The sequence below is a fragment of the Haplochromis burtoni genome, unplaced genomic scaffold (assembly GCF_018398535.1).
Source record: "Haplochromis burtoni strain Fernald_Lab_line unplaced genomic scaffold, NCSU_Asbu1 Contig_81, whole genome shotgun sequence".
In the NCBI taxonomy this organism is placed as follows: domain Eukaryota; kingdom Metazoa; phylum Chordata; class Actinopteri; order Cichliformes; family Cichlidae; genus Haplochromis; species Haplochromis burtoni.
The window spans coordinates 301,928-326,980 of NW_024582442.1; the positions used below are offsets into that span (position 1 = coordinate 301,928).

Consider the following 25,053-nt stretch of genomic DNA (forward strand, 5'->3'; position numbering starts at 1 on the left):
GGGTTTTGCCAGCATCCAGCAAAAAAGAAAAAGAAAAAAAAAATACCCAAAGAAACCTCCGAGAGAGGTTTTGGCTTTGCACTAAGAAAAAAAATCAGAAGGGTTTCATTTACTCAAGCATAAAATACATATTTATTTATTAAATGGCCAGAAATAACAGAAATTTTACAAAATAAGGCAGCACGGTTACTGCAACTATGTGGACCAATCATGCTTTCATGTGTAGTCACCCCCCCTAAAGACCAATTATGAGCCAGGAAAAAGTACTTCAAAAGGAAGTGAAATAATATTTGTTCTTCCCTGTGAGCACTCTTTGTCCGCCAACACCTTTACAAATAACAGACAACACTGAGACTTCTTTAGATTTAAGTCATCCAAACAGCTTTGGGTGGGTTTTTCTGCGAGTCAGGTTTCTGGAAAAAATGACTGTTTTGGTGAAAATAATGATTTTTTTTCCCCCCGCATAAAACAGCAAACACTGAGATTTAACTTTCTCCAACATGGACAAAATAATTGTGTAGTTTACTTTTTTTTGCTTTTTAACAAATAAACTGATATAGCACTTTAATCAGTGCCTTAAAGGGATTTATAACAATCATGCACACACTCACACTTCATGTTTTTGCCCAAGGACACTTTCACGTGTCGACTGGAGGTGCCTGAAATCAAACAACTGGCCTTCCGTTTAGTAGATGGCACATTCTACCTCACAAGCCCCGATCAGTGTTCCTAGCTCATTATGGCTACAGTAAGCCAACAATACAATAATCACAGTTACATCTTTACTAAAATAAATACAAAAGCCTCAGTATGGGTTTGCCAGTTCGGTGGTTGCCTGGCTCAGAGTTCTGCCACAGATTTTTCTTCAGGATTATTTGTGTGCCGTGTCTCTCGTTCATGTCTTTGTAAAACTTCCTCCAAAAAGTAACCGTGAACTTCAGAGCACCACTGTAGGCCAAATCTCTAGAGAGTAAATAAAAACACCATTTGTATATGTAAAACTGCTAAAAGAAAGTTAAGTAATTGTTAGCTGAAGCTCTGGTGGTGAAAAGTATGCTCAGAATAATACTACGATAATTTTCTCTGCTGTTTTAGGACATAATCTGAGAAAAGAAAAATAAAGCAGTGGTAAACACTGACCACAAAATAACCCCATTCAGTGAAAAGGCAAGGCTGTGTGGGCGACATCATAAAAGTTCAACTGTGGCTCGGCAGGTGGGTGGACGCGAGCGTGAGACAAGTATGCAAGCTGGAATTTCAGAAGGTCAAGTGTGGCACTTTGTTCGTCTGGCACCCAAATCTAGACATTTTATAACCTTGGTACATATTAAATATATGATGCTTAAGTGCTTGAATCCAAACAGCCTGTGTGAGAGAAGTGCTCTTGTTGACCCTGGGGGCGTAGTAAGCTCTGCAGGCTGTCCAGAGGAAATCCTGTACCCTTTTTAACAGCAAACGAAAGCATAGCTTTTACTCCAACAACCAAACACAGCCCAGCCCACACAAACAATGCCAGTGGCTCAAAAGAAACGCCTCTGGAGTCTTTAAGTGTTGCATTATAAAACTCACAGCTCCAGAGAGAGAGGTATCCACACTGGAACACCACCGATGAAACATATGCCTCACTCCACCAAGTAAAAATGTTGTTTTCTGCCTTCAATTTTACCCCGCAGTCTGCCTTATTGCTTTGGCAATTTAGTTCTCACTGTGCAGAACACTTACGTAATAACAGCGAAAAGAAGAAGAAGAAGAAGAAAAGCAGGAGGTCGGGGTTTATGACAAAACTGGCACCTGAATGGCTCACAGCTTACTCAACAGTCTATTCCTCAAGTCAGCTCACTATTATAGAGTAACCTTGAACAAATTAAAGAACAGAAGGTGAGTGAGGACTGGTGCTGGGAACAGCAGAGCATTAGGCCAACGTTTGATAGCACATCTTAATGGCACCGGTTTACGACCATTTCCCCAGGATCCTCTGGCCTCCTGCTGTTTCACAAGCTCTCTGTGGAATTTCTACCCTACACCAGGCAGGCACGCAATGGTACATGGACACAGGTAAACAATTCAACAAACAGGCGCACAAACTGTTCTAGTTTAAACTTTAACGGTTATAAAGCAACAACGAGTTGCGCAGCTTTTTTCTGAAGATAACACATGATGTTCTACCTCAAACTTTGTCCAAACACACCAACAAGAAATCGCTGCAAATTTCAGGTGGATCAACTGACGAGCGGCACCAACACAAATAAGGATCGCTGTGAGTTGTGAACAATGCAAAGCTTTGCTAACAGAGCTTATAGAAAATGGAGCTGGAAATAAGTACACTAGGCCTCCTTTTGAAGTCAAGAGCTGATCTGGGTTCAGCGAAAAACTAACCTGCTGCAGCGTGGGTCTACGTGCCCTATATTGTGATGCTGAGTACGTCAACTTCAATCAATCTTGTGGTTGAAAAACTAGTTGATTTAGTCCATGTCAAAAAGTTCTGCAAACAACGTTTCTTGGTTGTTACAGCCAGCATATCTGCAACTTCAACTCGAAGGTTTTGTGGGTTTTTTTGTGTGCGTTTGATGTTAAAAGAAATGTGACACAGTAGTTCAGCTTTGGCAGCTGTGGAAACCACTAATCAGACCTAAGGCTCTTTTCATCCAAAGCAATGTTTCCACATGACCTAGACAGCAAGTCAAAAAATAAATAAATGCATTTAAAGAGTTCTTATTCTCCTCTGTGGAGCAGCACATGAACTGTTCTCCACTTGCTCAAGGTTCTTGTTAGTTCCCAATAATTCTCCTGTACAGAACAAGGACTACTGTCTACAGATGGAGTCCAAGATGGTGGAACAGGAGATTTGAGTGTCTCACATATTCTGAATATATTAGCTATAATGGCCAGGACTGGCTAGCAGAGGCTAAACTTTCAAAATAAGAGCAAAGGGGATCGTCCACTACTAATACTAAAAGATGACATAGTAATAATTACAAAAAAAAAAAAAAAAAAAAGAAGCAGCTATCTACCTAAGTAAGTAGATAGCTGCAAAGCCAAGATAAGAACAGGTCAGAGTGAGGATTAAACAACTTGAAGGTGCTATAGGAAGGTAAAGTCACATTAAACTTTCTTTAAAACCGGTGCCAAAAAGTCACAGTTCTGCTGGGGGGGTCATAAATAATGCTGAGCAGAGAGATCGCAGTCTAAGAACGAAGCCTGAGCAGCTGTAGTTTTTGTGCCACATAGCGAGTGCATGTGCGTTTCTTTCGGCTGATTAAGCACATCACAGCAAGACAGCCTGGTGGGCTCTCAAGTCAGAGCCCACCGGAACTAGAAGATGATTACACCCAGACAGGAAACAGAGGCTCGAATTCATGAGTCACACTACATACTTCAATTAAAAGTGAATACAAGATGGAGCAAACATTCACAAGCTGTAACATGAACACATCCTCGCCCTGCTAGAAACAGGCATAAATCAAACGCCAACAATTCTCACGTGGCTTTTGCCCTCTTTCATTAGAGGAAAATAATGGGCCAATTCTCCATTTGATGCCCTGCTTACATTCACGCTCCCATCACGCCCTGTTACCCCGCAGTCAGCTCTGTGCTCGCTATGATCAAAACACTCCTCTCACCATGTCTCGGGCCAAATGAGAGGAAATGAGCGCTGTGTCTGCTTATCTTCAGCATGATGATGCTGTCATTAGTAGAGCACAGGGGGAGCTGATGTTTGTAAGCTCTGGAGGGATGAGTCAAACAGGCCTCTGAACTGTGGTGGGCGTCAAATAGGCAAGTCAAGGCAGTCAACAGCTGCTGCTGCTGGAGGCTTTTCCAGTGCCCACTTACATGCAGGGGCAGTGGAGCACAGCTGTGTGCGGCCCAAACGCACATGTAAACCAAGGCAAACCAACGACAAATGGGATACAAACACTGACATGAATGAAAACGTATGACCCAAAGCGTAAACAAAGAGAAAAACACTTCTCAAAATATAAAACGATGCTCGTAGCTGCAAAAAAACAAAACAAAAAAAAACAAAAGAGAGAAATTAGAGTAAATTACATAAATCCCCAAACTTAAACACCAGCCTGACAAAGCAGTTTTCATGAAGACCTTCCTCACTACCACAGTCAACAATGACTGTATGCTAAATGGACAAACCTTACCATCCAAAGTAAATTTAAAAGAATTTAAATAATTAAAAAAAATAAAACATTTACTAAACACTCAGTAATATAAAAAGGACACCATCAGCCCACCAATAAGTGATTGCTAGTGTGTTTTTATTATTTGGAATCATTTTGACTTTTAACCAGAAGGACCCAAGGCCCCAGAGACCAATGAGTGACTCCCTGATAACTACCAGTTGCTAGGAAAACACCTGCTGGTTGTTGTCGTTGTCAGGTCAAACTGGTTGCAAAAAAGTATACAGTGCTGCACCAAAAACCTCTTTGGATTGCTTTGGCCGCTGCCGCCCATAGCTTGCAATTACGGTGACTTGTCCCCAGACACTCTCCAAGCTGTAGCAAAGCTGAAAAGAGCAAAAGCAAAAGTTGCGTCTTACTGCTGCAACCACGACATCTCAAAAGAGGCACCTTTTACTTTTAATTTGGCGTATTTTTCTGCAGGAAATGTACGTCATCACTCAACTGGAAACCCCCTTTTAACCTCCTGCAGTTACCTTCCACATCATTCAGTCGTTGTGGGCTGCGGCAACCCAGTGTGTAGTTAAATGAGTTAGGTGCATGTCAGATTAAGTATAAGGTTATGGCGTAAGAGACGACATAGTTTTTTTTGGGGGAGAAAGAAAAGCTGTGTGCACAAAGGGAGCGATGCCAAGGTGACAGTTGGATACTGCAGACTCTGGTTGCCAAAGTAACCCTCTAATGTATTTAGTACAAGGTCATATGTCAATCACCGGTATTCTGCACTGTCACTAGTAGTCACTTTAATTGCTCACTTCATATTGCTAACGTTTTGGGGTTTTTTTGCAGTTGCATGTAGTCTCTTAAAGATGTCTAATGGTCCTCCACGCTACTGTGAATCACTTCCTGTATGGACATAGCTTAAAGGCCGTGAACTGATCAGGGCTGTGATGTAATTTATAGGGCGCTGCTGCTTTGCAACACAACTCAGCTGTCATCATCAAAAAAAGTTTATGTAAAGTTTTGTGAAACAAGTCACTTGAACAAGAACTGCAGCTGCCGCATCCTGTATATACACTTTAATTGTTAATGAGTTACCACGTCAATTTCTCCAGGAAGCAGGTCATTAAATTATAAAAGAATAAGTAGCCATGTAGATCCTTGTTTACAAAAAATGTATCGCCTTCAGTTATATGCCTCAAGACTACACATTCGGTGCCTGAAGGTGGTGAACATGGTCACATCTCCCACCTCTGCAGCTGTGTTTGTGTCCTTCCAACATTTCAGGTAAACTGCAGGTCAAATCTGCTGGCACTGCAGCGCTGTAACTGGAGAATGGGACAGACCGGTTTCAGTTGCTCTGTATCAATGACACTGTGTGCCCTTGTGCTTTGAAAAGAGACACCTAAAATAACAGGATTTAATAGTCTCCCATTTCATCTATTTTAGGTATTGTCAGAATTACAGCAGCAGTTCTTCGGCACTTGACTCACTATACTGTAATTTTGCCAAGCATTGCTGTAGCCTTTCAGTGTTATGTAATTGTTTGTGGTTTTACAATCTTTTTTTCATGATTTTTTTTGCAAGTTGCTGAAATCAGTCCACTTTAAACCATCATTAACTCCTCTAAACATAGTCCATTTAGATTTTCGAGCACAATCAAAACCCACAGAAGCATATTAGAGCTGATGCAGTCGAAAATAAATTTGTCTGTTTATTATTACATAACTGATACTGACTAGCAGGCACTTAGGGGTAATATAAACATCTCATGCTTAAATGGAAAATTCCTGTAGTGGGTAGGTTATTTACAATAAGTGATGATGATAAAAACGTAAATGCATGTGTCAGGAACTTACTTGAAGAGTCTTGATAAGTCATTACTACCGCCTTCTGAGCACATCAACAGGACTTTTTGTTTATTTCAGCTCATTCAGTAGCTCACTGCATGCAATAAAACACATCCAAAGTAATCTCAGGAAAGAGTTTTGTTGGAACGGTAAGTGTTGGTGCGCTCTACTGACAAGAGCACTTTTACAAAATTGATTTTGTGAAGTGGTTGCCTTTAAGGTTTGAGACTGAAATTAAAGTTAAAAACGATGGTACGCATGTCATCAACGGCTTTGGATCCGGCATCCTGAACCACAGAGGTGTTATGCATTTTTAAGTGCGAGTTGCACACACTCTTTCAGAGGTTACTCAGGCTCAAGAGAAAGACATCCACTGTAGTGACGAGTATCTGCAGGAGGGCAGTCGTTGGCGGAGCTCTTGAGAGTCACAGAGTTTGTGTCTGACATTGCTGTAACAATGGCTTTGTCTTCAAGCTCGTTGCAGGAAATCAGCCTCTGCTGTTACGGCCTGAGAATATCACACTGAGATGAGGACAAAGTCAAGGATCCACTCTCTCTGTCTGCAGTGCTGAGGGAGAACAGTGGTCACCCTCGTACTGGGCACTTTTACAGGGGGGTTGTCTTTACGTGAACCAAACCCAACTGCAATCACTGCAGGCAATAACAAGAAGAGGCAATCTGTGCCAAATGATTTTCTGAGGACATGTTAAGTCGCTTATTCATCATGCCTTCACACAACAGACGGAGGCAAAACTTCCATATGTCTTGAGAAAGGTCAATGCGACCGTTTCTCAGTGCTCCGAGTACAAATACACTAAAGATGGCGAGCCGAGGTCCTTTAAGGGAAGCACTGAGCTTTCGGATAAGACAACAACAAAGCTGAAGGACACAGCTGGCTGGAATGTGAGGAGTTATCAGGGATTCTCACTCCTTAGATTCAAATAATGCCACAAGGTATTGTACGAGGTAGACCAATTAATGGCAACAGCTCACAATACACTGATAAACTCAGGTCTTTCTTTCTCTCTTTTTTTTTTTTTTTTAAATACATAAATGAAAGGTTATGGCTGTGTGAAGCTACTAGAAGATCTTACATTTTTGTCTCATTTGCATAGTAGTGCTGTCCAAAAATATTTAGTTTGTCCAGGTTTTTTTTGAAAATAGGAAGGCAATGGTTTAGACTCCTGGGAGGTCCTGTAGTTATATATAGGGATCAGTGTGAGGCACTGATGTTAAAGAAAGCTCTGCACTGCTAGCAAGGCATGGACAAGTTTGCTTAAGGCATGACAAGTAGCCCTAAGGCAAATTAGCGAACACCAAAAGTCAGATAGAAATAGAAAAACCACAAAAAGTAATGCTGCATATCTCATACATGCTGAAAGACCACAGAGCCTTTCAAACACTCAAGTTATACATAACAATAAAAAATTCTTCATGAGACCATTTTCTGCCTAAAATATTTTTAACTGGTGCCTGGAAGGATGTTAATGATGGATAGTCAAATAGTTCCCAGAGAAAAATCAATGAAAAATGATGATCCCTAGTGTGGGCGAGAATGAAGCCAAACTAGGTAAAACACCACTTTTACAATACAATTTGTTCTGCATTCCTTTTTCCAGTAATTTCACACACTGAAATTTTATATGTGCAATGCAAGCGTGTGTTTATATTGGTTCACTGTAAGGATGGGAAAGAGTAGTTTGAACATTTTTTTTAATCTTTGAGAGGGGAGGGCCTGCAGAAGAAGTCTGAGAACCACTGGGCTAAAAGGGCTTTGATTTGTGTCTATGATGACAAGCATGTTCAGTTTTCCCCACATACACTGAAAGTGCCGGCGTGCATGTGTGTTCATTTTTGTAGTTGGTATAGTGAAAGAGTAGGAATAATGCACTTTGATATAGTGATGTGCAGTTAATTATAACACCATTGTGGTAATGAATAACTGTCTCATTCTAAACCATAATATCAGGATTTACATGACTACTGCAATTGGTTCTATTGGTATTATTCTCTGTACCCCAATTGATAACAGCAAATTGTCCCCCCTTCCTGAGCCTGGTTCTGCTGAATGTGTCTCCATGTTAAAAGGGGGTTCTTCCACCCCACTGTTGCCAAATTACTAGTCATAGAGGATCACCCGATTGTCCCATCTCTAATATCTTACAAGGTTACCTTACCATATAAAGTGCCTTCAATTATATGTATGCATAAAAATAAAACTGAACTACATATTGGTTATAAGCACCCTTAAGGTGTTGAAAAGTATATTAAGAAACAGAACCACATTTTGGTTTGTTAGAAACAAATTCTAAACTTAAGGAGTATAACTCCTTAAGTTGTTAAAGCTGCTAAATCCAACCAATCCAAGTAAAGCTTAATACACACATCTGAAATGAATCTATATAGAACCTACAAAATAGCCTATGCAAGTTGGCTTTACAGATTTGGGAACAGAGACATAAATCCACTGTAAGGCTGTGTATTTAATCAAATTAAAGTCTAATGAAAATGACACTGTTTTGCAATCATGTGCTCATTTTGCCTTTAAGTAGAATTTTTAGTTTTGTTGAAATAGAATTAAAAGACTAAAGAAATTGCAGGCAGCACAACGGTGTAGTGGTTAGCAAGGTTACATCACAGCCAGAAGTTCCTGGTACTGAATCCAGTCTGGTTGGTGGTTCTCTCCAGCCACTCTGACTTCCTCCCACAGTCCAAAGACATGCATGGGTTAGGTTAATTGAGGATTCTGAATTAAATGTGAGCATGAATGCCCTGCAACAGACTGGCGACCTGTCCAGGGTGCATTCCTGCCTGTCATCCTACGGACAGCTGAGACAGAATCCAGCCCACTCACAACCCCGAAGTGGACAAACAGATTAAAGCTACATTTTTCCAACGCCTATATGATGGTAAATAACTGCAATCCCAACACTGAACAAAATACTTCAGATTATGATTACCATACTTTTACCATAATCAAGGAGCCCTAATAAACAGAACTGTTTAGTGTGCTTGTCCCTCCTCCATTGAAACACTCACAAAACTGTGCTACCCTCACAAAGAGAATTCAAATCTGTGGGAAACTACTGAAAAGACATTACATAACGTTGACTAACACTCATTGTAAACCTACGTCAAGCTCCTATTATGCATTTCAAATGCTTCATATATTATTAAAATGACAAGAAAAAAAACAATTTAAAAGATGTGAAAAAGATGAGTGGTTTATCACCCACATGCCACATAAAACCATCCAAGAGTGGCCACATCTCAGTCATCAAAGAGAAATGTGATACCTGTGAAGGGAAGTGAGAAGAGTGACAGCAACAGGGAACCTGATCACTGTACAACATCCACCCCAATAACAACGCCCACACTCATCACAATCCTCCACTTCAAATATAGCAATGGCTCAACTTTCATCACATGCAGGTACAGAAGTGAAGATCTCAGCGTGCAGTCACCATGCACACTTCTTGTGGCTGCAGTGTGCTAAGTTTAGATGAACTGAGACAAAGTGTCCAGAACTAAACTGCACTGGAGACCAATTACGCAGCTCGATCAAATTGAAGTCACTGTAGACAATGTCCTCATTTCATCAGCATCCTATTAAGACTTTTTTTTTTTTTTTTGCAGATTAGTTATTCCACCAAGCAAACACAGTGTGCATGTGTACTGGTGGATGATGAACCCTCCATGACCCAGTTACTAAGCTGTCATCCTGCAGAGGGAACAAAGAGTAGCAGCTGTCTGTCAACGGCCCGAACAGCACGTGCTTCCATCCCAAATCAGCCGGAGCGCCACAAATAAACATGCTGGCTATGGGACTGATCACACGGAGGTCGCTTCAAAAGTCAAGTCAAGTGCATTAACTCAGGATTACTTTTAGTGCTTCACGAATCTTCTTAATGTCTGAAAGTAATATGTAAGCAATAACATGACTGGATTTTTTTTAAATCTAAAGATGCTGAGTTTATAGATGCTGAAATCAAAAAAAGGAATCCATGGCTGATTTTACAAGGTGGTCCAAGCAATAATTTGTCTTTTCTTCCTTGATAAATTACTTTTAAAAACACACTCAGCTCACCATTTCATCAGCCAGCTGTTCTACAGCTTTCCTAAAGAAACAGTCTCCAGCTCTAGCTTTTCAAATATCTTGCACTTTCTTTGTGAATTTCATGTAATTGTTTGCAGGTGGGTTTTATGCTTGGAAAACAACGTGACACACTATTGTTAAAAAATGTTTTTCTGTTATTTATTTCTCCTTTTTGTCATAAAAAAGGGAAACATTCACTACAAAAATGACTAAATATAAGCCACTGCTATGCAAACATCAGCTGTCTGTCAACAAGGTAGATATTGATGTACACAGGAGCATCCCTCAATCTCATGATGGACATGTTTATGACACTATATAGGCTCAATGATTGATTGAAAAGAACAAGTAGTGACAAGTCTATGTCGGAGGTCCAAAGTGCTGATTAATCAATTATGAAACCGATCAGCTTTACAAACAATGCTGCTGCTGCTGCTGTGAAAGACAAAAGATGCTGCTGCAGATGAAACCCTTGCACACACAATGGGATATTTCTTTCTTTAGCTCACCTCATGGCACACACTGCTGCAATGTAAAGACAGAACACGCACACACTCCCACAAAAGTGCTTTAAATGGCCAGCCTTGTTTACCTGCTGATTCACCGGTGTTGATCCAGTCCGGGTTTGCAATGCTGGCTATTGCAAAGATATCTGCTGCCAGAAACAGACACCCTGAAATGATCGTTAGTTTATCCATGTCGCCAGCCGAGAAAGCTGTGAATGACGTGGGAAAATGTCCAAAAATGTGACTCCGGGGGTGCTGAGAGACACCGTGGCCGTTATCAGTCCAACCTCGCCCCCTTCAACAGGAGCCTGCTGTTGTGGTTCTGCTGTGCATTTTGCAGCAACATTAGCTCCTTCGCGTCAGCCAAGCGAAAGCCTCCAGCTACAAAAGGCTCAAATACGAGGCACAAAAGCATCACATCTCAAGTGCTTGCTGTAGCTCGCTAATGCAAAACGATAATTTAATCAGCACCGAGCCCCCAAACAGCTTGAGTTGTTTTTTGGATCCGTTTTAACAGCTGCAGCCGCAGCAGCAGCGGCATCGGGGTACAGCTGCGGCTAGCAGGCAGCTAGCTAGCTATTTCCCAGATTCGGGCTCGGTGTGCCGAGCTGCGGCCCAGAGGCTGCTCGACGGCCGAGACCGCAACTGCGCTAGCATTTCAGGAACAATGTCACACAAACGGAGGTGCCGGAGAACAGAAGAAAGCTCCCCTCACTTGGCAATATCCGCGTTTATTTCTGTCTTTAGCTCAGGTTTGTTGTTACCCGTCAGGGAAACGAGAACCCATCACCCTCTGCTGCTGCTGGGACCCCGTTCTCCTTCTCCGCTGGAATAGCATCTGGTGCTTTCGGTCCGTTAGCCTGCCAGCCTCTACCCGACTCCTGTGTTCTCCTGCTCCGGACCACGGTGATGGGAAGCCCGGAGTTTAAAACACTGCGTATTTCAATCCAAAAGCAACGCTGTGAGTCCTAGCCTGGACGTTATTGTTATGCTTTCCACCCGTATGCCCACCGCTAGCTCAACCTCCCCTCCTGCTTAATGACATCAGGCGGACACCCCCACGCAGCGTCACAAACACACACACACATACATACACACACACACACCTCGGTGTCTTCACGTTCGGTGGGGAGGTATCTCGCGATACTGTGTGAAGACTGGGGGTCTTTTGTCCTGAAAATAGTGCTGTGCGATCCTGCAAATGCTGGCATGGAACCGATACCAAGTAAACACAGAGCGAGTACTGCCGATACCGATACTGATACTTTTAGCCTATAATAGGCAGCTTATGATGTATGAGAGGAATCATTTGTTTGCAAACTGTGAACATATTTTAGTAATTACTAAATCACTGATTTTTATTTTCCAGAATAATTAGTTAACACCTTTCAGCTTTTCATTTATTTTGAAACTGTTTTTTTTTTCGTTTTTTGGAGACCTGGAATATAATTGTGCAGGTCTCCAAAGCGGCTCAACTTCTCTTAATTGCCCCAAAGGCTATAAATAAAATATGCCTGACAGTCAACACAAAAGAACTTTTTTTTTTCATTTCTAAAAATAACATATTTAACACAAATCGAGTAATCCTATAAAAACACTTTTGTCTAAATAATGACCAATAATAAGAGAAAAAACACGATCTTTCATAATAGACTGCTCACTGGTTTTCATTTGAGAAATTTCAGTGTTTTAATAGTTATAACTGCACACAACATCTGCTAATTTTTCACATTTTAATTGGCCTAAAAGACTTTGTGAACTTATATCGATCCTGTCACGCTAATATCAATCCAATACCAGCATTGGTATTAATACTATATAACTGCTGTTGACTTAGACTCCCTTTTGTAAATGTTTAATATTTAGATGCAGAAAGGATTCGTCTTTTTTTTCTCCTTTTTGATTTCATAGCCATTTACTGAATGGAAAGTACAAGTTATCTTAGAGTGTGCAGGGACAACATGCCCAGAGGGAAGTTTCTCATTTAAATATCACATATTCCACTAAATAATTACAACTTTCTGCTACTTTTTTGCACAAACTCCACATCTTGTGTCCAACTATTCATCTTACAGATACAAAGTCAGACTGCACATTAATAGGCACCTTACAGAATACACGGGGGGCATAAAATAATGCATTTGTTAAATTACAGAAAAATGTTGAGCGCATGATGAGAGCTGGCAGATGTTAAACAACCTCAGTCATCTCAGGAAGTAGAGATGGCTTAGGCCTTTACTGTAGAGGGCTTCTATGTTTTAAATGAAACCCAGTTTATTGCCAGTATGGTATTAGCTCTTTTACTGACGATCTACAAGACAACCCTCAAACGTCAACTTATGTTTGTGCGCTTTTGGGTCCCCCCACTGGCTGATGAATGAAACAAAACCTCTTGGTGCTAAAGTGCTCATTACCTAAAATAACAGCTTTTTGCTGCCAGTGTTGGCACATAGTGCTAACGTCATCCAAAACCAAGCACTCTTCAAGATGATGGTGTGGAATCATCAATCTCATGCAGAAGACCGCACTTGTGCACGGCACACATGCCAGAAACTTGTCATTCAAAAATGCAAAATCAAGCAACAACCCAAGTGTTTTACTGTAATTGTTTTAATTTACACTGATGTACAGTTACACTGATGAATCCACCCTCTCCCCCACAACAGACATTACAATTCTGCATCCCTCTGTTGGTGCTCACACATACTGCAGGACAAACTACAAATGACAGGTGACATCCAATGAACTGCTGCAGGAGGCAACATCCAGCATGCCCAAGCAGAAAGAAAAATCAACTGTTCTTATTATTCTTATGTGCATTTTCATACTTCATCCACAAATGGTGTATTAATGAGGTGTCCACTAGCTGACATGGTCTTCTTGCCATCCACAAATTTCTTTGCAGCCTGTAAAGAAAACAGAGAGCAAATTCACTGACGGGCAATATTTCCAAATATATCCCAGTATTTATAGTCCACCGAAACCCTGCCGCAGCTCCGACACTACACAGAACCCCACGCAGCGACTAAACACAAATGCAAGTTTAAACATATGAATAAATAGCCTGCACGCATAATTTAATAACTTTTTGTTTTTGTTAGTATAGTCTTCAGGGATATATTTTCAAACTGAGGCTGCCACCAGTGCTCAGAGGAACTACAGTGTTTCTATTTGAAATGAGGTTCAAATGTGAAACTAAAACAATATTTACTCTGTAATGATCTGTATAATCCCAAAAGCCCTTCAGTAAAACGCACTGTCAACATGATCTATCGCATCGCTTCTTAATGAACTGTTGTTTTATTTGGACATGAACAAACTAGTGAGCCTTTACTGGATGATTTATGACTCCAACCCACGCTCTACTACAGATGGGGTACATAAAGGTAAGACTGCTGCCACTGCAACCCAGTAATGTAACAATGACACGACATCAGATATAAAATCCATCAAATGGGTTTAAATTTGACATGCATTGAATCTAAAAACCACATGTATATAAGTGTGGTCGGAAATTTACAGGGACATGGATGTCATGGTCATTTTTAATGACTTTTTAAAACTTTTTCAGGGTGGAATGATTGTACAGTATACTTTAATGACTATTTCAAGTTATTCTGGATTTTCTCTAATCCACACAGGGTCAAAAGTATGCATATAACCTCAAATACTTACTTAAAAATAACTTTTAATAAGTGGTGCTGAAGGTTCTACAATGCCTTTTCATTTGATAACGCCTATTAACTTCTCGTTAGTGAACTAATGAGAGAGACTGACTACAGCTGGTAGTTTCTCTTTGCCAACATAGAAAGGATTTGTTTAACAGCACTCACTGGACTGACCACTACTGAGAATAATGGAAAAGTCTAAGGAACCAAGGAAGAGTGGTCCCCACAGAATCATACCAGAAGCTTGTTAAAGATGAAAAGCAACTTGTTGAGGTGCAACTTGCTAAGGGACATTTACCAAATATTAATAGGGGTGTATGCAAGTATTTGTATATATAAAGCAGGGCTCTAGACTAACTTTTTGCCATGGGCGCACTAGTGCCATGGGCCATAATTTTCTAAATTATTAACTAACAATCTTGTGCTTAAAGTGCTTTGTCAATATTGTAGAAAATGTTAAACTTAATCATCATCTCGGCCTCCTCTGACGACCTGTTTGCTGTTGCATGCTGCTGACAGGCCGTGGGGAGAGGGGACACTTGGGCAGTGCATTTATTGCAGCATATAATATGTTTTCTGGATACACTGTGCTTTTTCAGCATTCAAAGATTGATGGCACCGTGTCAGAGCACTGGCTATGAATTTCAGACGGATCAGGCCTTAACTTAACAAAAAAGTTATCAATCATTCTTTTCATCTTTTCTTATTACCCACAGCTACATCCACTTCTGTCGGGCCAAGGCTGCTCACTAGGGCTGGGTATCATCACTGATTTCTAAAATCCATTCGATTCCGGTTTTCAAAGCCCTGATTCGATTCAATTTAGCCTCAGACAGTCAGAAATATTATAACTCTGATCATTTATCAGTACTGATACACATGAGACTTCATCAGAATTGTGAACATCACAGCAGATGCCTTTGTGTGAAAGTAACTGAGAATAAAACACAGAAAAACATGAAGGAGATTTTCCTGGTCTGGCTTTTTATAGCAGATAACCTTAAAAATATTCTGCAATTTTGCATAATTTTAAAAAGTTTAAATTTCTTCAGTATTGAAAAGCAGAAATTAGGCTTTCTTGTCCGAGGTCATTTAAGTGAAAGAAAAGAAAAAGAAAAGAAAAAGACAGCGGCCGACAGCGCTGTAAACAACGGTAGACTGGTGGGTAATAAGCGAATGAATAATGCAGAAAACAGAGATTTGAGACGGGAAACTGTTCTTGAAGTACACAGAGAGAGAGAGCTGTGCATGAAGTGTGATTTTTATTGTGGTGGAAGCAAAACAGCAAAAGTCAGAGGGAATTCATGACGACATTTATCAAATGTGAAGCGCAGTTTGCTGCTTCTTTTGCAGCTGGCTCGGTGAATTTTGGTTGGAGAGACAAAACCTGTAGCTCAGAATCAGCGCAAAAAGACGTAAACACAGAGCGGACCGACGCATCAGAATCGCTAAGCTCCGACAGCGTGTCCGTCTACGGGCCGTCGGGTGAGAAAGCCGAGAAAGACAAAGCTGATTCTGATGCGTAGGGTCCGCTCTGTGTTTACGTCTTTGTGTGGAGTGCGTGTACCTGCTCTCATTTGCAGTTTGGTGGTTGTTGAAATAGTTGTTGAAATAGTTTTATGAGCTTTAATCTGAGAATCTGGCATTTCTGGCAAAACACAGTTATATTTAAAAGTCAATTCAGGATTTAATGAATCGATATCGCTTTATTCAAGCTACTCACCTCCCTCTATCCACCTGCACTTTCAACTGGACCACAGCCAATCAGAGAGGCCCCGCTCCTGACTATCTCTGATTGGTTTAGTCCACGATAGGGGCATAATGTGTGTCTGTTGTTCACCACACGGAGAGTTGCAGAGATTTTTTTTTTTTTGTTACCCGAACAGTTGTTTATTTTTTTAGTCGCACCACTGAAAAATTTGGTCGCACTCTAGAGCCCTGTATAAGTATTTTTAAAGTCTTTAGGATGATATATAGATTCAATGTATGTAAAGATGTATGCTTTACAAACATTCCACCCAGTTCAAAGAAATCATTAAAAGCCCCAAATTACATGACATTCATTCCCTTAATGAGTTGATGTAAACATCTGACCACAACTGTACTCTAGACTGCAATAATCACTTCTAACAGCTAGCTTGTTCTTCTGCAGCTGTTTGTTAAGTCATGCTATTAAAATCTCACTGAAAGCACACACCTTAACCACATCATTCTGGGTGATGGCATCTATAGCCTTGAGGACAGCGTCAGGGGCCTGGTACACTCCAGCGGTGAGAGCCTGAGCACCAATCTCCTCAAGCAGCCCCTCTGAGCTCTCCATCGACATCAAGTACTCCGCTTTCAGCTGGTTCCTGCACAGAGGTGTCAAACACAGACAGGAGTGAGCAACAGACCAGTTAGAACTCCACCTGCGTCATCTTTGTATGAACTTACTTTGCTCTGGTGATGTCAGCCTCAGACACGCCTCCCTCGGCCACATCCCTCACCTGTGCAATGGCGGCTTTGATCACCTGCACAGAGAGAATAATTCTGGCATTTCGGCAAATTTTTTAAATCAAGTTAGACACAGAAAACTTGGCAACTACCTCTCCTGCAGAGGCAGCTTGTGCAATGGTATAGACCCCAAACAGGCCGGAGTCGGAGTACGAGACGTTGAAGGCAGTGGCCTGAAAGACAACCAGAGGTTATCTGATGTAGAGTGAGAAACTGTGCATTTATAACAAGAACAGCCAAGCATCCTAAAAAATAAAACTATTCTAAATACTCCAATTGAGGCAAATCATTCTTTCAGCAGATTTCTGGAGAAGTTTCCCCAAGAGACTTCATCAAAGGAAAAGACCACTGAAGCCTTTTCTTTGTCTGTCAGTTCCAGACTGACGGAAAGCATCGTGCGCCAGTTTTTGGCTTTTTTGACAGATTTCTGCGTTAAATCGGGGGAACAGATCTCAGAAAGACTCATTAAAAATGGACTTGAACTGTTACGGCTACAAAAACCAGTGTCGCTGTCCTGTTTCAACTCACATCAAAGGGCTGTGTGGTAGCTTTGGCGATCCCCTGGCTCAGTTTGCTGGTGATGCTGGAGCCCCTCTTTACATGCGGACCAGCTCCCAGGATCCTTTGCAGCACACTGAAAGCATTAGCCTCGGCACTACCTGTCACAGCACCTTCACTGGCAATCAGAGCGTGGACAAGCTCATCTTTGTTCTGCACTCGCAGCTCACCTAACACACAATATTTCTTCATGAGAACAAGGCAGCGGCGGATTGCAAAAATAATTTAAAGTTGCTATTTTAAAACACAAGCTCCTACCTCCACGGTACACAGATTTAGCCACAGGGGCCCCAACCCCACTGCGGGCACTCAAGAGCCCCTCACCCACTTGCCTCAGGACCGAGTGGTTTACACCTGAATGGGTAAATGAGATTAACATGCATAAATGAGTGAAGTGGAACAGAGTTCTGACATGTCAGCAGTGACTCACTATCTCATTGAGATTTAAGACAAGCGTAAGCTCACACGTAAGCAAGACTGCTTAGGCTGGAGATTGCTAACTACCTATTAGGAAAGCCAAATGAAGAAGGGGGGCAGCTGTGATGAAGCACTCAAGGCTGGACAACACTCACCTAGTCCTACTAGAGCCATTCTGCCAGTGGTGAAATGGTCCTCAACAAATGACTTAAGCTACAGGGAAGGATAAGGAGGAGGACAGGTGTTTAAGTGCATCACAAAAAGTACTATTTTGCTAACTGAATAGACCCTTTAAGACCCTTAAGATTAAAAAAAAGATGTAACGCATATCCTTACCTGTTGAGAGGAGACATGGCCGACCATGTAGTCAGGGCAGTACAGAGAGTTGGACAGGGTGTTTTTGTATGCTGCTTCATGCAACTTCTCAATTACACCTGCAGGAGAAAATTGAACAGGACACAATGAAAACTTTAAATATGGATAATCAAAAACTGCTGCACCTAAAAAACAAACAAACAAAAACAGCAACAATGCACAGGACTTTTTACAGAGATCAAGTTAATTAAACAACTTTTGCACAAGTATTAACGTATGTCAGAAACCATGCAGAATATAATATATCTACATTAATATGAGAGGGACTGGAATGCTTACTGCTCAATGAGGCTACAGATCTGACTGAAATGGCACAAAAAAAACAAAAAATGCCTCAATCCCAACAGCTCACGTTAAGCATTTCTGAAGTGGCCACAAAACTCAGAGCAAAAACATTATATAGCCTTGAGGTCTACCGCAGCTTAGCGAGAAGATTGTTGATGTTTTACATAATTATAGCCAAATAAAATCATCAAGGATCTTCTTTAGAAATTAAAAATCACTTTCACATCTGATAAAACTATTTCCTCAGTAAAAATACAGGCAATCAGGAGATGAACTGTTGCTTCTGTTACACACCTATCTGAGGACACTGCTGAGCCAGAGCCTTGTCAACCTTCACTCTGGGCGTCAGTTCGTCCACCTCCCATGGCCGAAACTCCTGAGCTGTAGTCACATTGACCAGAAACTCCATTAATGAATCTCTGGACACAAATAGGACAGCGAAGTGTCAACACAGCCTGACGAGTTTTAATGAAAATAGAGAAGAGAAAAAAATAACTTGACGTTAATATGGGAGCACTTACATGTCATCTCTCAAACAGTCGGCAGTGTAGACCATTGTCTCTCTTGACGATGTCGCGCTGCATGGATAGAGATGACAACACAGCTGATTCAGTGTGATCCGCTGCATAATTTTGAGCAACAAAAGCAGCGACGGTCAGTGTGTGCATGAAGTGTGCTCACTGACCTCAGGCTGCCCCCGATTGCTTCCACACTGCGACAGATCTTGAAGGCAGACGCTCCCTTTGTAGTCTACAAAAGCAAAAATGAGATAAGTAAGCAGCGTAGGCTGTCAGGCTAGAGGTGCTGATAAAAACAAGTGCAGTCATGTCCTTCTTATTGTGGTAAGAATAACCTCAGGAATAATTAAGTTAGCTATCACACGCTTACAAGCTCATTCACAGTTTACCAGGTTCGCTGCCAGTCGTAACACATGGGAGACACCCTGGTTCTCCACAGTCTCATAGCGACTCCCAGCTTTCACAAACACACCAACACTTGACACGGGGGAGTAGTTTTCCAGCGAAGCTATCACCAGGCCGTTTGGGAGCTTGGACACCTGAAGGAGGAAAGAAGAAATGTTACACAAAACACACAACTTTCACACAGAAACAAAACTAGTGGTACACTGCAACTTAAGATGACACCAGCAATTAGAAAAATACTGCAAAAGCTCACAAAACACAGCAGAAGTGTTTTTTTGGAAGAAAATATCATGACAACCAGCTGTGAGTTAGATTTCCATTGTGTTTTGTTCGATTTGAGAGCAGCACCTACCTGGGCATCCTGGGGAGGAAGAGGTGAGCCTTTGGACGGTTTCAGACCTGAGAGGGGTTCAGCCAGACTACCACTCCTCCTGGCAGCTGCGTAGCAACGTTTCTGCAGGAAGGTGACACAATAATTAAAGACAATGATTCATTAGCAGCTAAAATAAGAACAGGAAGTTATTACTGAATTATAGCCACAATCCGGTATATATCATGCTGCTCTAAACTGTGTGTAAACACTAAAATCACTAAATTGGCGGAATCTTAATCCAACAAAGAGTAACATGACCTCTAATGTTACATAATAGCTGCTAACACATACAAGTAACACGCAGATTACACAAATATCACCAGCTAGGGAAGTCACCGCCTTTCTATCTCACATGGAGCTGCTTTAGGAAGGTCTTGAGACAACAACCTAATATAATCTAATACTGCAATCGTCTAATATTATTTTTTACTTTTGATTGGGTTTGCATAACTGATAATAGCAATTTTGCTTGCAGAAATGCCCAAAAGTATGATCTAGGCCCCCTAAAACCAGGCCGTCTTAATAGGATCACAAACTCAAAACAGCACCTGTGTGTGCAGGCTGAGAGCAGCTTGACCTGACGTGACCTGTGCACATTTATGTCCCGGCAGCAAAGTCTGGGACTAATGTGGGAATGCACTAGCATCATAATTGGATAACACCGAATTTATGACCAAATAGGGGGCCTGGTTCGTTCAAAACGGACGCTGGTGGACTGGAATTCAGGGATGACCTTCAGGTTACATCCAGCTTACCACAGCAATGCAAAAGCTAAGTCGAGCCCACACGCTTTTCAAATTGTATTTATATTTTTTACTGCACACTTCATGTTTATTTTATTGTTTTCAGTACGTGTGAATGATGAAATGAGAACGTTGCCCCTAACTCGAGACAGAAACCGTTTTACGGTAGGTAAACTTGGAGAGCTAACCGGCTAGCAGGCTAACTGCTACAGCGAATGGTCGGTTTTTTTAGACCGGGACGAGCAGGGAGCAGATCCGGCGGATGACACCACTCAGACCGCACCAACACAACACAGGACTCACGGAGATAGTGTTCAGGGACTGTATTCCTTTCATGACTCCTCACTCTCTCCTTCAGCCGGTACAGAAAGACAGATATGGCGGCAGACTGACGTCTTACCCACAACTCACTGCGCCGTGTAGTCGCTAAACCTTTCAAAATAAAAGTATCACAGCGTGTTTCAAGTTTCCTTGAGCTAGTGAAAACTGTTCGGCTTGTGGCTCATTAACAACATCAGCAAATAATAATAAACATCATTCCTCCCCTTTCTCCTCCTGCTTGGCAGCTCGTTCTTCAACATCCTTTGTCCAGTATATCCACTCACCCCCCTCTGGACGATTTATTTCCAAAGTGCTCAACCTGAGCTGTCCCTCAGATGTACTGACTTCTAAACCTGATAATTACAGTCACTCACCTTCTATCTTTTTGTGGCATAATAGCAGGTCTCACTACCATCCTGTAAACCTTTCATTTCAGGTTTGCTGCTATCCTTCTGTCCCACTCCATCCTGCCTACATCTCTCTCTTTTTCTTTTTTTTTTTGCACTGTCCATCACTCTGGATAGTGGACCCCACACATTTCAACTTCATTTGCCTCTTTAAAATGTTTTTTCAGATGCAGACAGCCTCCAGGCATTTTAATGAGATAAATTTAGCTAATGAAGCATCGGTTTCATCACGCACAATAAAATTTGTTGGTCTTTTATGTAAACATGAGAAACATGAGAAATGCTGGAAAAACTTCTCAGCCCCAGGAAATCAGGGAAAGCCTGTAACTTGGAAAAGCATAGATACAATTTGACATGGCACTAAAGTTATTGTACCAGAAAGGTGGTGTGGATGTCACAAAGTCAACTACACAAAGTCTACTACAGAAAACTAAAACTAAGCTAAAAACTAAACTTCGATTTAAAACAAAAACAAGGAAAAAAAAGAACACTAGACTATTTAAAAAACTATTAAACTAACTGAAATGATTTTGTGAACTTGGCCACCTAAGAAAATGTATTTAAAATGCAGAGAAAAAATACTTAGTCTTTGCCAGCTTGGTGCATTTTTACTGTAATGCTGCTTTTCCTAAATCTTGCCTTTGATATCAGCCCTCCAAACAATGCTAATTAAAAACTTTTAGTCTAAATTTCTTCGCATTATCCCCCAGATTTTATGAGGTATCTGGATTTTTATTATTTTGTTGTTTTTATCATCTCGTGCTAAAAGATCACGCGCTTCTTGTCCTTCACCCATTTCCTTCTTTTTCTTGCGGTCCGTGTTTCTCTGCTTCACCTGGAGGTGAACGTGTTTCCTTAAATAAATGTGGGTGTGGCTGTGTGGAGATCGCACGTAGGCAGCACGAGCCCGTCTTTAAATGTTCGTGGAAACTTTTTTCGCTTTGCGCAAAAAAAACAAGAAAAATGTGCGTAAAATTAATTATATGGTTATAAAACGTGCACACCGCCGTGCGTATGTTAGGAAGTCGGACTGCTTTTGAACCAAGAATGTTCAGTCTGCATGCGGCCACGCCCCCATTTCTCTAAAGAAGGAAACACGTTTGTGTCCAGGTGAAGCGGAGCAAGCGGTGACAAGAAGCCTGAACCAGAAAAGAAAGAAGAAAACCAAAAAGAAATTTGACTGGAAAAATCAATTCTAGAGACAAGAAACACATCAAGAGCTCCAAAGTCTTCTGTACAACTGAAAGATTTCAAGATTGTAATATTAAACAAACAAATCTTAATTTTAAAAACAAAACAGCATTAAACATGCTGACTGTACCTACTGCTGCTATGAGATTGTCATCCATCCCTTACTTATTCCAACATCTTCACACTGAGCCATAAATATGAAATACATGTTATCGTCTGCATCATGCTGACAGTATCATCTGCTTTCTACATGTACTTAATCAATAAAGCTGATTCTGATCTTGGCCATTTGATACTCTTTAAAAATGTCAATGTAGCAGGAGTGCATTCATCAATACTTTCGATTGTTTTCAGGCTTCATTTGTAAAAAGAAAAAAAAACAAAAACAAAACTAACCCACCCACATTCACAGTAAAGAAGTAAACATCTTTATTACAAGTCATTTTCACTTTAATTCACCAGTATGCATGACGCACATTACAAAAATATACTTAACATATAACAGGTAGTCAAGACAATCACTAAGAAGTTCAATGTGTAATTACAAAAAACACTCACATGTACACCTTTGCCCCGCCCACACAGGTAACCTTCAAAAACATTCATAACTGACTCTTTGGCCCACAGAGCTTTTTAAGAGGACCATTCTAATCTTATTAACCTCCAATAAATACAGTCACATAATACAAAAATAACCCCATTGGCTGGGAAAACATCCAGATTGTGGCGCTCGGACAATAAAACAACAACTAAAGAATGTTCACATCATACAGAGTGAGTTTAGACTGCGGACATCAGATCATTTATGTTAAATCACTGCACCTCTGCTTCCAAGCCACAAAAGAAAGGACCCCAAAGTGATTAAGACTTATTCCACAGGCTGTCACCAAACAGGTCCCAGAAACAGCTCAAGCAGCTCAGTGCCAGTTCCAGGCATCACTCCCCAGCACGCCAGTCTTCGCAGCTCTGAGTCTTGTAGCGCATAATCTCCAAGGAGAGTGCAATTTAAAAAAAATAAAAACAAACAAAACCACAGGAGATTTCCCATTTGTTGTCCTCAATTTTCACTGGGCGTCCCGGGACTGCTGCTCACTTGGATGTCCTTTCTAAGCCGGAGAGAGACGCAGCTGAGCCAGCTGCGGCTGGTAGGCATCTCCCCAACAATCTCCCACGTGTCCGTCTCGTCACAATACCTCTCGATAGTGTCGTGATATCTGCACGCAGAGCGGGATCAGCTTTAGACAACCTCATTGACCTCTCCTGTGTTTAATCCACAGGAATTTAACCCTCATTTTCTTAATATTTCAAATAAATGTGAGCTCTGCAATCGCCTGGAAAACACGAAATTTACAGGCAACGTCTTTTCTAGAAAGCTCCTCACCTGTCCCAGCCCTCTTCTCCTCCCAAGACGTAGATTTTGCCATCCACGACAGCAGCGCCGGGCCGATAGCGTCGTTCCTTCATGGGGGCACACATCGTCCACTGGTTGGTCTTTGGATTGTAACACTCCACTTTATCTGTGTTCTCTGTCGAGGCATGCCATCCGCCTACAAAAAAAAGATTTAACAGACATGACTGCACTTTTAGGAACCACAAAGCACAGTTAATGGGCTGGATTATAAGTTTGTTACCTATGACGTAAATCTTTCCTTTAAGAGTACAAGCAGCTGATCCAGAGCGGGCAATCTGCATGGGGGCGACCTCTGTCCATACTGCCGTTTTAGGGTTGTACACCTGTGCCAGATCTGTGCCATCACCATCCTCTAGGACCGCACCACCTGCCGTGACACATCCCGAGTGAATAAATACACCACATAGAATCAAAATGAACAAAAAAAAAAAAAAAACCTGCACGTGTAAAAACCTGCGTTTCCTACCAGTAACGTAAAGCAGGCCGTCCAGAGCCACCACTGCTGGACTTGTGACGGCCATCTTCACAGACTCTGTAAACTGCCAGGAGTTGGTGTGGGGGTTGTAGCACTCCACCGAGTCCAGACGTGAGCGTCCCTCCCACCCTCCCACTGCGTACACAAAGCCATCAAGCATCACCAGGCCTGTGGGGAGAAGGCACAGCGGATAAATAAACATTGTTGCTATTAAAAACAGTCCTTCAGTTTACAGTTGGACATCTCATGCCCCGGTCTAATTTTCATGTTTTCATTAACCATTACAACGACAGATGCTCATTACCGTAGGTCAACATTTGAGTTAATAAAATCAGTATATGTAGAAGACATGACTATTAGCAATATTAAAGTACATTTAATGCTCAGTTTTACACTTATTTTCCACTTATGGAGGCGCATAGATCATAAGGGCACAGCTATGGCCACCTCAATCCTTCTGTTTGGGAGGGGCAGCCAATCAGATAAAAGCTGGGTTAGAGGGAGAGGAAAGGAGGTAAGACAGCTCATTAAGGGTCAGTTTGAGATAAAGATTTTGAACTGTGCATCATGTAAGGTAGTGGTGCCAAACATGAGGCCCAAAGGACAGAAGTGGCCCAGCAAAGACTGCACTGGGGGCCACTGGAAGGCTTAGGAGAAAAAAAAAAAAAAAAAAAATATAGTGTTTCAGTGGTTAAACTTTGCAGCACTGTGTCGTAGAAACTTTGTGAGTGTGTGACTTTGTACCAGTGGTCTACTATTGCCATTCATACTACACAAAGGCACTTATACCAAAGCACTTTCCTCCTCCTCAGCACCAAACACCAAAAAAAA

General features: G+C 41.5%; 3 protein-coding genes across 3 annotated transcripts in view; all 3 read right to left on the reverse strand.

Moving 5' to 3' along the window:
• The window catches only part of mosmoa (modulator of smoothened a), a 29,027-nt gene extending 17,248 nt beyond the window's left edge, over positions 1-11,779 (reverse strand). Inside the window, exon 1 of the mRNA XM_005925377.2 lies at positions 10,669-11,779. Within this exon, the coding sequence (XP_005925439.1) occupies positions 10,669-10,774 (106 nt within the window). The 5' untranslated portion in view covers positions 10,775-11,779. The remainder of the gene's footprint in view (positions 1-10,668) is intronic.
• A 1,397-nt stretch (positions 11,780-13,176) lies between these two features.
• LOC102299672 (cytochrome b-c1 complex subunit 2, mitochondrial) lies at positions 13,177-20,849 on the reverse strand. The gene is made up of 14 exons (XM_005925378.3): positions 20,721-20,849; positions 19,654-19,755; positions 19,286-19,435; positions 19,064-19,128; positions 18,900-18,956; positions 18,673-18,797; positions 18,055-18,152; positions 17,874-17,931; positions 17,560-17,655; positions 17,272-17,471; positions 16,836-16,916; positions 16,684-16,760; positions 16,448-16,601; positions 13,177-13,488 (listed from the first exon to the last, which is right to left on the reverse strand). The coding sequence occupies exons 1-14, from the start codon at positions 20,751-20,753 to the stop codon at positions 13,405-13,407; spliced, it is 1,380 nt and encodes a 459-aa protein (XP_005925440.1). The 5' UTR covers positions 20,754-20,849; the 3' UTR covers positions 13,177-13,404.
• Positions 20,850-22,741: 1,892 nt separating this feature from the next.
• si:ch211-256e16.3 (kelch-like protein 20) overlaps positions 22,742-25,053 on the reverse strand; it is a 5,487-nt gene continuing 3,175 nt past the window's right edge. Inside the window, exons 9-12 of the mRNA XM_005925379.3 lie at positions 24,214-24,390; positions 23,968-24,114; positions 23,718-23,883; positions 22,742-23,550 (exon numbers count right to left, since the gene is read on the reverse strand). Coding sequence (XP_005925441.1) covers positions 23,394-23,550; positions 23,718-23,883; positions 23,968-24,114; positions 24,214-24,390 — 647 coding nt within the window. The 3' untranslated portion in view covers positions 22,742-23,393. The remainder of the gene's footprint in view (positions 23,551-23,717; positions 23,884-23,967; positions 24,115-24,213; positions 24,391-25,053) is intronic.

Bases quoted from the DNA above. Each gene is read 5' to 3' on its own strand.
- LOC102299672 (XM_005925378.3), bottom strand. From the start codon at position 20,753: ATGAAAGGAATACAGTCCCTGAACACTATCTCC. The intron at 18,798-18,899 runs GTAAGTGCTCCC...ATTTGTGTCCAG, and splicing joins GACTGTTTGAGAGATGACAT to AGATTCATTAATGGAGTTTC. The intron at 16,917-17,271 runs GTGAGTTGAAAC...GTTGTCTTTCAG, and splicing joins CTACCACACAGCCCTTTGAT to GCCACTGCCTTCAACGTCTC.